Consider the following 13,584-nt stretch of genomic DNA (forward strand, 5'->3'; position numbering starts at 1 on the left):
ATATATATAATTTTTATAATTTTATAACAAATAATGCTAAATATATATCTCATATTTATATAACATTATAACAACATAAATTATTATAATTGCCCGCCAATGGCGGCGTGGTTAAAACCAATGAATGGTGGTAGTTAGTTGATCGCGGGTACGCGCTTGACCAACGGGCTGGTTTCTTCACGTGTCTACACCTAAATGTGGGGGCAGTTTCCCATAAAAAGTCCTTCTGGAAGACATTTCCTCTTGACAGATCGTCCAAGTGTTGCCTTGTCATATTCCATCAAACCAAAACTAAAAATGGAGTTTCTTGATAGTTATCATTTATATAAATATATTTTTAAAATTAATTATTACATTAAATTACATTACATTAAATTATTTCTTTATAGGATTACGAAATCCAAAATTTATTATTATATTATGATGCCAAGAATCAGTGGCCTTCTGTATATAAAAAGAGAAAGGTATGATCTTATCCAACTTCATTAATTTAATTTATATTAATTTTATTAAAATTTATTTATTGATATTTTTTAAATAAATTATTTCTTAATAGAAGAAAATTATAATATTTTTTCTTTAGATTTTCTATTCAAAAATTTACTAATTTCATATTCTTTACAAACTCATACACATCTCATGTGATAAGTTGTCATGGAAACTCATTATACTAAATGTAAATACAGCTGCATACATCCCGTATGAATTTTTCCGATAATTATAATTATAGTTTTATTTATAAAATTAATGTTTTTTGTTTCCAAATTAGTTGTTGTTAATTATATTTACTATTTTAAAATATTTTTATATTATTATTTTCATCTCTTAACATAATCTTGTTATATCCTTGTTTTAATTACAATTATCGATAACTTTTATATCATTTTTAACGAAAAAAATAAATTTTAATGACTTAAAATCATTTTAAAATTTAATTTTGATTAATTTTAACCGGAATGATTTTCGTTGCTCGATTTCTTTTTAATAATAAATAGATTATAATTAATTATTGTGAGTTATTTGAATTTTTTCTAATTTTTTAACATTATAACTTTTATTATAATTTAAAAATAAAATATTTGTGATCGTTTCACTTGACTATTTTGGATTTTTTCTATCGAGTTCCGACAACGCCCTAGAATTTTCAATGTTAAATAGTTTTATTATATTTGCCAGATAAATCGATTGAAAAAAAAATGTTTTAATATGCAATTTCAATAAATTTTAACAGATCAAAACATTTATAAAACAAATTATAATTTTGGGAATTCATATATTGTCGTTTAAAATAATAATTATTATCTTAGAAAATACAAAATATTTATATTTAATTAATATAGGACGATTCAATGCTTTACTGTTACGTTGATTCATGATGTAAATCTGATATTTTTCAACGAATTTTAATGTATTTATCTACGTTAAAATTCTTTTGTTGTATATTTTTCAATAAATTATGTATTTTACAGTAGTAGAGTATATTATTTACAGTGATTTATTTTTGTAGTATCTTCGGATATTTTTCTTGTCACTATCAAGTTTTGGATCATTACGAATTGCATTTTAGAATATTTTTAAAATGTATTTCTTAATTTAGTTTTGATATTTAATACCTGTATAAATTTCTTAAATAGAATAGTATTTTATTATAATTTTAAAATATCGAATATCTTCAAAAGCGAATTTACGCTCAAATTATAAGCAATAAAATTAAACATGGTAATTTTTCAGGATTTATCTTATGCTTTATGTGTTAATACTTCTTATATATATATAGGGCCTATATATATATTTTGTGCAACGTTTCATATAATATCGCAAGTAAATTATACAGTATTTCTTGTTTGTCAATAATCTATTCTTTTAATGCCATTATGTGCTTCGTATCGCGCAATATTTCTTGTTTATCGTTTCATACAGAAGTTATCCAATTTATTTTTCATTTATTAAATCAATAATTTTACTTATTATTATCGCATTTCTAAAGGAGATTAATTACAGAAAAAAGAATTCCAAAAACAAATCACTTTTCTTATTTGAATTCCTTACAACTTCTATTACTTTGTTACAGAAATATACAAAGGAAAGGCTCAGAAATTGATTCAATTTTAGGGAAAAATAATAATTTTTAAAATTTTTTCTTGCTTATGAAAGTTTTCTTCCATAAGTTAATAGTTATATAATGTACATACACAGTCGTCCAAAGATTATTTAATTTTTAATTTATTTAAGACCGGTTTTATCGTTGTTAAAATATATTTCAGTTAACTAATTTTTGGTCTACCTTTTACGTCACAAAGAGTCTTAACGAGATAATAAGGTATCATTTGTCTTAATGTCATCCATTTTGGAATCTTGATCCAAGATGGGATATGCAGTTTTAAATGAGTGAACATAAACCTCAAGTCTATAACCCAAAACACTCTAATCATTAGTATCATCCTGATATGAAGCGATAAACTTTAGTTATGTAATATACTTATGTAAGAAATATAATAATTTACATAAAATAAAATCGATTAAAAATTTTCGAATAAATAGACGTACGCGTTTTAAAATGTCATTTTATATGTACATAAAATTATTAATACAGTAGAACCTCGATTATCCGCCCCCCGATCAACCGACCCCTCGGTTAACCAACCGTCCTAGTCGGCAAATTTCAAATGTCCGCTAGTGATGTGGCGCTACAATAGCGACGATTATTATTTTAAAAAAATTTTTGTTAGGCTTAACATCGATGAAAATTCAACGCAAAATAGGTTAATAGCGATATATTAATATACTAATTACATGGGATATAATAATATACTACACTAATAATGGATTTTTTCATACTTTTCGGTTATCCGACTTTTCAATTATCCGACCAACCCCTGTCCCCAATTAGGGCGGATAATCGAGGTTCTACTGTAATTGTTTTGTCTTAAGAATTAAAAGATTCTGAACAGAACTTGATAAAGAGAAATACGTTAAGTATTGAGGATCAACGTCCCTCTAAATATTTTAAATAGAATTTATCAGAAATTGTTGTATAATTTTAGATAAGTTTAAAAAATGCGTAAAAATCAAATTTTATACAATCACGAAATCTTTTGAGTGATGCGTGTGCAAATCACGAGCGTGTATGCAACGTGATGCGATTGAGTAAAACAATGTAAACAACTTAATTATACAGAATTCCTATTTTGTTGAATCAAAAGTTTCCTTCTGTTATTATCTACTATATATTATATGACAGATAATACATATAAATAATTTTAAATATATTGTTACTGTTATATAAATTAATGAAAATATTTAAAACAATGGGGTCCCATTGAGTCAACCTCGAAATTCATTTTACGAGTGAATAAAACATCGTTTATCATTTCTCACCACGGTTTGATATTTAGTCTCGATTTATTTATTAACAGCCCTAACGTTTTTGAGGATTTCACGTAGTACAAATAACTCATTCATCAAATGTTCTCAAACGATTTTGCGCCACAGGACACCCTTAACACGCTCGTCTTACTACACGAATCATTCGAGATTAAACATTTTGTTCTCACTGGGGCGTCCCTCGATGAGGTCTCATTGAGTCAGACTCGCCCGTGATGGACATAATTATGATCAACCAGTATGGTCTATAGCAGCGTTTCTCAACCGGAGCCGTGTGGCCTCCTTCAAGCCACAGAACAGAACATTTTAAGAGAGCCATCAAGCCAAAAATCAACTTTTGGGGAGCAAGAGCAAACTCTGGGGGGCCACATTCAGAATAAAGTATTAAAATTATATGAAAACGATATGAAACTTCAATACGTAAATTATTAGAAAAATTTTAAACATATAAAAATATTGTGTTTAAATAAAATGCAAAAGTAAATTTTATAAAATTTTGAACCTAAATTGTTTCATTTGTTATCAGCAATATACGGACGATGGGCCTACATTTGTTTCTCCTAAACAAAGACGTCGAATCTTGCATGTGTATGCAAAGCATGTTACTTTTGTTATTTATTTATTTATTTTTAATGATGTTTACTATTAAAATATAGGCTTATTGCGTGTAGATATAGAGTGCGCCTATACCGTCAAACTTCAATTTAGCGCCAATATCAGAGGTGTACAAATCATCCTGAAATTGGCGTAAAATCGTGTGTGGAGCAAAAAATCTATCAAATGAGCTATTATTATGGGTGCAACAGAAAAATGTTAAGCTCAAAAGTGGTCAGAGATAAAAACAAAAATACTGATTTACAATTTGCTGGCACTTCGTATCAATTAATCAATTTTAAAATATATTGAAAATATAGCATCTAATATATTTAAACAAATCGTTGAATATCCTATTTTAAACTTTTTTCTAGTCGTGTAAAGAAAAAGAATCCGTCCTGTCTATAAATAATAGACAAATTATCAATTTAACAAAAAGTCACCCACATTCTGGTTGTGTACTACATAAGGATAAAGGTGTATACAGATGTGTTCACAACAGAACCTTCCTTTCTGCTCGAGAAAGATGGTGGTTCATCGCTTTAAGCAACTGTGGAAGCCACAAGGTAACATCTATAAATGTGTATAACATATCCAAGTAAACTATTTTAATCCTTAATTCATAGAAAATTAAATATTTACAGGGTCTGAAATTAAATTACTCAATAACTATGATTAATAATGAAAATAATATATGGTTCAAGCATTTTTCTGCTGATGAGTTCTGTAAGAAATTTATAAAAAGGTTAAACCTATTTAATCATTTATCAATATTATAATAATANGATTTAGATTGTGTTGTGCAACCGCCAATCACCCAGGACGCCGCAGCTTAACAACGAACATCTGTATCGTCCAGTGATCCTTCTCGTCCGCCCCGGCTGCGACCGATCACCCGAACTTTCGCCGTTCACAGGAGCACCGAGATTTGGAATTGTCCAATATCGATGTAAGCATGAATTCGAACAAAGAAACGGGTTTTTTTTTGTAAAACACTTGTACTTCATTTGCCTCCATCGCCACCGCCCACATACGCGGTTTCCCTTAGGCTCATTCTGACGCGAGATAGACTTTATTCCCCCTTAACGTCGGCAAACTTACACTGGCGTCAGAAGTCGGATTTTAGGCCCAATCTACACCAGAGTTAACCTTACATTAACAATAGGCTAATAAAAATTTTTTCGTCCGATGGTTCTTTTTATTTTTAGTATTTGAAGACAAAATTAAGTTGTTACTGCTCAAGTAAGCAGTTTTTGAAATTTGTTAAATATTAAAACTAACCGGAAATTGCGATTAAAATTGCGTTTTTGAATGTAATTAACTAAATAACAGTAGACTAGTAAAATTGAAAAATAAAAACTTGCATTTCGGAAAAATCTTTCGGAAAAATTGCAATTTCCGACAGGAGTCCTCAACCCATAAGTACCTTTTTCTAAATTTTTCTAAATTTTTAGACATTTTTTCTAAATTTCTAAAAAAATGTTTAAAATGTGGAGTTTAGAGGAAGTTTCTGTAGTTACTATAAATATACACCGAATTCTAGTCTGTAATAAGAATTAAAGATGAATTTCTATTTTTTATTTTAGGTAAATTATTAGAAGCTATAAGCACTCTTATATTCCTACTCTTACTCATTCTAATTGGGAAAGGATATACTGTAACTAGAGGACGTCTACGATCCATTACAGCTGCAAAAATAGCAGTTTTTATGACTATATATGTCGTTGTATATGCTGCACTTTATCTTTACGAACAGAAAGTAGGTCTCTTCTTTATTTTTATAATCGAAATAATGATTAATCATCATCGATTATGTTATCATCTACTATACAATTAATAATCATTCCATTTATAACCGATAGTTATCAATGAAAGCCATAAATCAATCTTTTCTATCATTCTGTCAGTTTTATATTTAACAAAAATATCCTATTTTTTACATCAAAATGCGCGTTAAAATAACATTTTCATCGTTATAATAATAATAGTGACTATTCACTAAATCTTAATTGCTCCATTGATTCTGAAGATGAATATTCACATAAGTGTGTTTTATATCACATAATAATAAAATACAGTATATATAGATTTTAAATTAATATTAAAAGTCTTCTGTATCAGATGATGTTAACAGAATGTTAATAAAAAACTAATAAATTCATATAAAATTACATCTAATTTAAATATTACTTAAAACTAATTTAAACGTGGGTTTACCAAAATTACATTTACATTTTATCACCTTTAATTTAATTTTAATTAAGTTTAATATCATAACATCACATAATGATAGTGATATTCTCAGTAATTGGGTAGCTTTGTATCATTACGATCCATTCAGATAAAATCTTTTTTTTTTCAACTTAAAAATTGCAGATTGATTCTTTTTATCTGTTGATAAGTTTAATTTTGTCATGAATCAAGTTAAAAATAATAACGTGGAAATGATAGCTTCTCTGCTGAACAAGAATGTCTGAAGTGAAAACACCTTTACAACATACAATCTGTGCGAGTGCGAGTATCACTGTCTACTGACGATATCATTTTGATCATGATAACGAATGCTTTAAACATTATATTTATCATCATCACAAGTTAATTTATTAGTAATTGTTGCACTTCATGATTTTTAATTGTTTTTTACGAAATTTACAGATTTTTTGCATTCTAATAAATTGTTCTCCACCCTGTTAGATATATTTCTATTTAAGAACGAGATATGAATAAAAGTTTCCAATAAATCTGGAAAAATTATATGTATTCGTAAAGTCACACCCATCTTTATCTGGACACACCTAATTCAGTAATTTATTGTATATTTTCATATTCAAAAGTTAGCACCTATAGTTAATTTTTATTGACTTGAAAGACAAATTTAGAAGGAAATGAAGAGGTTAATAATAATTTAATTATGATTTAGTAAATATTGGTAGGAATTAAAACTATATTTTTCATAAAACGTAAAAAAAAGTTTTATAATCAAAACTGGAATGATTAACTATTATTATAAAATATTATATAATTTAAAAATTATTTAAACTTCTGAAGATTTTTAAATAATTAACTTGTTAAAAATTTCAGTTTTTTGACCCTGGTGAAGTACTTTATTTGTACGAAAGTCCAGCAGGATATGGCCTTATAGCATTGCGATTATTAGGATGGGCTTGGTTTGTCTATGCAATAATATTTACATTGATTCATTATCCAGAAAAATCTGCATTTTATACAAGACTCTTCTTAATATATACTTTATGGTAAATATTAGGTTTTATATAATAACATTAAAAATACATACAAAAGTCTTTGATATATATTTTCCATATATTTTAAGGTTCTTATCAGGACCAGTAGTTATTTTAATATCAACATTTGTTGTTCCCAAATGGATGAGAGAATCTGTCATTAATGGTGTGGAATTGTCTTTATCTCTCTTGGCACATTTATTTTTTTTCGTAAGTACAATATCATTACTTATATATATATTTTTCACTCTATATTCTTTTACTTAATTTTTTTCATTCTCCCAAAAATAAAATTGTAAGTGAAAGGTGAAAACATGTCTCATACTAAATTATTATTAATAAATTTTTAAGAAATATCAATCAACTTCCCTTTTGAAAGATCAATGCCCTAAAACTAATTTATAAAGTATAACAAAGCATAAATAATGGATAATAAGAATGTATAACTACAATTATAAAATATAAATTTCAATATTTTGTAAGGAAAACTCATATTAATAGATAAGAAAGTACATTCACTGAATATTGATTTATATTGGAAATGCATGATTATAATTTTTATAACTTCAAAGATGTCAAAGATGAAAATTTATTTTAAAGATTATTAATAGAGTATAAGACAAATATGATTAATACTTTAAGTTTCAAGCCTAAAGTATTGATTTAAGAAAAAACTGTTTATGAATTATTTATCTTGAAGATCTGTAGTCATATATGCAGCTGAAACTTGGAAAGTAATTCAAGGAGAAAAATTAATCATATAACTTTTGAAAATAAGATCCTCAGAAAATTATATGGTTCTACTTACAATACACATAATGCTTAATATAAAGAAAAACAAAAACTATATGACGTTTTTGGAACTTCTTTGATCATTGGTAATGCAAAGTTAACCTAATGGCAGATCATATTTTCTACATCAGTGTTTTTCAACCTTCTTGAATACGCAACCCCTTTACAAGTTAAAAAATTCTGGCAACCCCCTAGGGTCATATTAAAACTATATCAGTGATTTTAAAAACTATGTATTTAATTTTCTTTCTGTTGAGAGCTAAATATCGATCGAAAAATCAATTGCACTGTAAATTTACAGTACAATTGGTTGTGCCTGTTTATTACAGTACATGGCTGTTTACAATTACAGTACAAGGCTGTGCCTGTTTATTTTACTGTGTAAAATAAACAGGCACAGCCTTCTCACTGTAATTGTAGTTTTTTTTTATTGTAGTGTAGGACCTACAAACACTTGTCTTTTTCTTTTACCCGCGACCCCGTGTAAGGCTTTGCGACCCCCAGGGGGGATCGTGACCCACAGGTTGAAAAACACTGTTCTACATAAATGATAGAATTCTTTTGTCAGTCTTTCAGGTCTGATAAACATCCCAAGATTCAGAGATAAATCAAAGAAAAGATGGAAATAAGACAAAGGATGTTTGAGATGTCACTGTACACTGTTCCTTGATTCTGTCTTCCAGGAATTGTCAGACAGAATCAAGGAACAGTGTACTGTACAATGGAGAGGTGAAGGCAGCAACAGCCTACAATGCTTGTAAAAGCCAACTAATGATATATCCAGAATATTTTTTCAAATAATCAAAGAATAGTTTATTAAACAGTTAAAAAAAACTTTCATTTGTTAATATGTTATTTGTTAACTTTTGTAGTACTATTTTGATATTATAATTGCTCAAACTCTTCTCATTTTAAAATTTGTTAGCAAATTGTTTACATAATGAACAAAATTTCATTTTAATTTAATTAGATGATTCAGTAAAATACAAAATTCAAAATATTATGAGATGATTCAATTACACAGCAATAAATTTTAAAATTATATCTTTTTTATAGAAAAAATATTTTAAATATTTAAGCTTTTAAAATATAATTTTATAATAATTTCTGAAAATACTTTTATTCCTCAGATATTAACAAGACCTTCTGCTGCAAATAAGAATTTTCCTTTTCATGTTAGGACAACTCAGGTTGGCAATTTATCCATTCCTTCTTTACTTAATAAGAAGTTATTTTAGATATAATAAATTATTATATATCATTTATATATACTGTATATGTGTATCATAGATTGGCATTGATAATACTCCTCCTGGGGGGAATAATATTGATGGATTTAATCGTCATCCGTATGCAGTATCCGCCCAATATAATCACACCCCCGACTATTTGATTCTATTTGGAGTTCAAAACACAATGAATAGGCCACAAAGGGTAAAAATTTTATATATTGTTCATTCATACTAATATATAGAGAAGTGTTTCTCAACTGGTAAATCATAATCCTCAAAAGATAAAGCATTATATTCATGGTCACAAACTTATAAGCAAAAAATGTTGAGAAATACTAAATAATTTTTACAATATCGTTTACATTCTTAATTAAAGTACATCTTTAATATTCATTTGCACATTTTTAATTTAGATATATACTGAACCTTCATTTCTAAATCAAAAATCTCCAAGAACAGCTGCCATCATGGAACCAACAGAAGGTACGCCACCTCATAGTGTGAGAGATGTTTAATATTTGCTATTAAAAATCTTACCAGGAGATTTACAGTGATAAATAACAAAATAATCTATTTATACTCCATGGAAAATAAAGAAAACAATGAATTGATGTTCAAGATAAAAGACTGTGATTATGATCCAAACAGTGTTGTACCTATTAGAAGCATTTAAGAGAGTTCCCAAAATGTAAAAGATACATTAATCATTAGTATGAAAAATGAAAAGTATGTACACTCATTTAAAGAAGTCCATCCATTGAAGCATCCATCCCACTCTAACGTTAACAGACAATCCATCCATTTTCTCCATTTTTCTTATTTCTACATCAATATATTTTCAAACAAATGCATCAAAAACAAAGATATTTTGTAATGAAATTAATCATTATCTCGAAATAATTATTATAAAATTTAGTATTGCTCTAAATAAAACAATTAAGAAAAATTGACAATTTCAAATATTTGAAAGCTATATTCTTGAGAATTTCATAATTCAAGCAAAACGACCTTTGCACCTTAAATCTAAATTAATCACAAATTTACAGTGTGTGTAGTTATTTTTTTTTAATCATAATAATGTTTGATTGGTGATTGATAATAATTTATGTATATAATAAATGAAATCTTTGAAATATAATAAATTTTTTCTTATATATGATGTGAAATATTTGAGTGATTATGTATAATTAAGTAAGTTGTTAATAATGAATAATTTTGGTACTGGATGATTGTTGATAAACATTACTTGATCACATACAACAACATTGTAAAGAATTTTAGTTATTGTTTTAAAACATTTACAGACAACTCTCTCTGAAAAATGTATTATTCTGATTTATTGGAGCACACAAGCTAAAAACTATTGCTTCAGCAACCAAACCCACTGCCATCAAGAAAAAATTCTGATAGAAAATCCCATATAATTATTTAAAGCTCTACACAATCATCATTAAACTGAAATATAATTTAATACTATTGATTTTTGACAAGTCCACTATCTTATTCACTGAAGTGTAACTCATTAAGATTCCAAAAAGATGGTATTGTTCAAACATATCATAAAAAATGTGATCATCACATTTTTTATGATTGATATTGAAGTTTTGCCCAACATACTAGAGAAACTGTAGTTACTTTTTTAACTTGTGTGCTCCAATCAAGTAGAATAATAAGTTTTAACAGAGCATTTATAGAATTAAATTTTGGAATTTCAGTAAGCATTTCCTTTTAGAATGGGAAGAGAGAAATAAAAAAAAAACATTGCCTGTTTTCTAGGCAACACAATAACTAGCAATTACTTTATCTCTACAGATAAAATATTTTATATAACAAAAAATTTGATCAATTTGGCCACATCCATGATTTACACAAACTATTCATTCATCAGAAGTTCCCTCTATAAATAAGGTTTTATATAGTTTTGTTATTTAGAAAATTTAAATCAATTCTCTTTGTTATTTGTCTAATGTTATAATAAATCTTTGTTTCTTTTTAAACTTACAAACTTATAATTTGTGTTTAATATGATAATTATGAAATAAATTTTATAAAACTAAATATGACATGATGACATACATATTCATCTTAATTATAATTATAATGCCAACTCTCCCACTTTATCAGGAATTGGGAATGTCTAGGAGTCACTGAGCACTAGATGAGAGTAAACAATAACAGCCAACATTCCATGAAATCTCTGACTGAAATTCTATTTGGGCACCATCTTGCCCAAGTTTAATTATCTGTTACAAACTGGTGCATTTGGAAATGGATAATCAATGTCAGATTAAGAAAATTGTTCATTTATTAATTTGAGTTCTAGACAAAACTTGAAATCCAGGCAACGAAAAAAGAGAGTCAATAGTTTTATTTATTATATTTTCCATGAGACTCTTAGAGAAGTTTCAATTGTTATTATGCTCACATTGTTCATTTATTAATTTATATACTTAAAATTTTATTTATTTACAAGCTGTAAAAATATGCAATGTCCCTTAATAAATGGATAAGATATAGCTTCATACAGACTAGAAAATCCAGCAAAAAATAAAATTGCTTTATTTTGGCTGGATTTTATGATATGTAAGAAACTACAGCTGTCAAAAATGATGAGGGGAAATAAAACTCCTCAATCATTTTATAAAATCAGTAAATTTTTACAAAAACTTAATGACAAGTCCATCAAACCATCAAAAATAACAGAGGAAATAAAAATTAATCTTTAATTAAAACTGAGCATCATTGACCAAACTGAAATCAAGAAAAATGGTTAATGCATTTTTCTTAAAGATAGCAACATCAAATAATTTGTCCTACTTTTCCAAATCCAAAACAAACTTTTAAGATTTTGTGGCCACAACAAAATATACCCAATTTTGTCAATCTTCAAATTTGAATGTACATCATCCAGAAAAATCAATATATTTAACAAGTGATAGAAAATATTGTCCACCACAATAACATTATTGGTGAATTTTGTCAGTGGTGTATTCAAGGTGTAAGTAATTTAAAATACAGAAATAATTTATATTTAAGAAAACCAATTAATCTGATGCTTTGCCCATCTTAAAAGTAACTAAAATATACTGCAAAATACAATGTTAAGATTTATCAAACAATAAGAAACAGTCATTTTTGCTAACCATTAAGTTTTTGCAAAAAAAAAAAAAAATACCAATTTTATCTTATGACAATGATAAAACTAAAAATAATGTGATTAATAGATCGTTCTAAGAAAATCTGAATTCAAATGCACAGTCTACTAATAGAAAGCATTTATAATTCTAATTATTTCCTTCCTATTTCTAGCATTAGTTTATTATAAACTTCTTTTTACAATGAAACACTAATTTTAATATAACTATTGATAGTTACATGAAAGTCATTTATTAAACTTAAAATGATGACTATTCTGTTTCACTATCAAAAAACAATTTGTTCATTCAATGTGTATTTAACATTGAATGAACAAATTTGAAAAATTTCTATGAATTTATTTTACTGAAAGGGTTCATGAAAGGCCCTTTCAGAGATTAAGACTATGTAGACCATGGTTGTCAAACCTTTTTTCCTAATAGTCCAAATTAGAAATTTACATATATTCAGTGAGTCACAAAGTTACTTTATATAAATATATGATTCCAAAAAGTTCAAATTGTGAATATCAAATATATATAATTAGATAAAATACTGTATTACTGACAGCAAACAAATTATACTCACACAAAATAAAAATAAATTCAATGCAATTTTTGACATTGCCTTCCTTTTCATAATATTGTCAATATCTGCATTTATGGTACTAGTCATAATTCTAGAATGTTAGTTAAATGGGAATCATCAACTTATTTCTTTCAGCAGCTTTGATGTTTTCCATGCACAAAAAGAATTGTTCAGACAAGAATATTTTGCATGTGGGGTAGTACAGTTTTCTAGCATCAATTACATCCTTACATCAGTATCCATTGAAAGTGTATCCAGTGAAACTAGAATAATTTTTACACCATTCATTACCAAAATAAATGAAAATGCACCTAAAAATTTTAGGATAAAGTGGGCTGCAATGCAGCCTGTGGGCTGGACATCCCTGATGTAGGCCTTAGACGTGCACAGATTATTTAGATGGCTTAGACACTGATGATGGCAACTGATAGGAACCAGCAGACATCATCAGCTTATCTGCTCAGTATCCAGCATTGTATGGCACCTCTACTGATCATGTCATATAAAAATGTTTAAAAATTTTTAATGGATTCATTTCTTATTCTGTTATTAAAAGCAAAGAAAAAAAAAATTTTAAATTTATTTTATAAAATTTATAACAGCATATATATATATAT

General features: G+C 27.1%; 1 protein-coding gene across 1 annotated transcript; it reads left to right on the forward strand.

Moving 5' to 3' along the window:
- Positions 1-124: 124 nt before the first annotated feature.
- On the forward strand, positions 125-10,271 carry LOC111621110 (transmembrane protein 145-like). Its single transcript, XM_023363177.1, has 10 exons — positions 125-133; positions 390-464; positions 4,353-4,544; positions 4,623-4,704; positions 5,541-5,737; positions 7,060-7,232; positions 7,310-7,430; positions 9,143-9,202; positions 9,303-9,446; positions 9,658-10,271. Exons 1-10 carry the CDS (start codon positions 125-127, stop codon positions 9,757-9,759), a joined length of 1,155 nt encoding a protein of 384 aa, XP_023218945.1. The 3' UTR covers positions 9,760-10,271.
- Positions 10,272-13,584: the final 3,313 nt, after the last annotated feature.

The sequence above is a fragment of the Centruroides sculpturatus genome, unplaced genomic scaffold (assembly GCF_000671375.1).
Source record: "Centruroides sculpturatus isolate CEXI.00-Female unplaced genomic scaffold, Cexi_2.0 scaffold284, whole genome shotgun sequence".
NCBI classification, from domain to species: Eukaryota; Metazoa; Arthropoda; class Arachnida; order Scorpiones; family Buthidae; genus Centruroides; species Centruroides sculpturatus.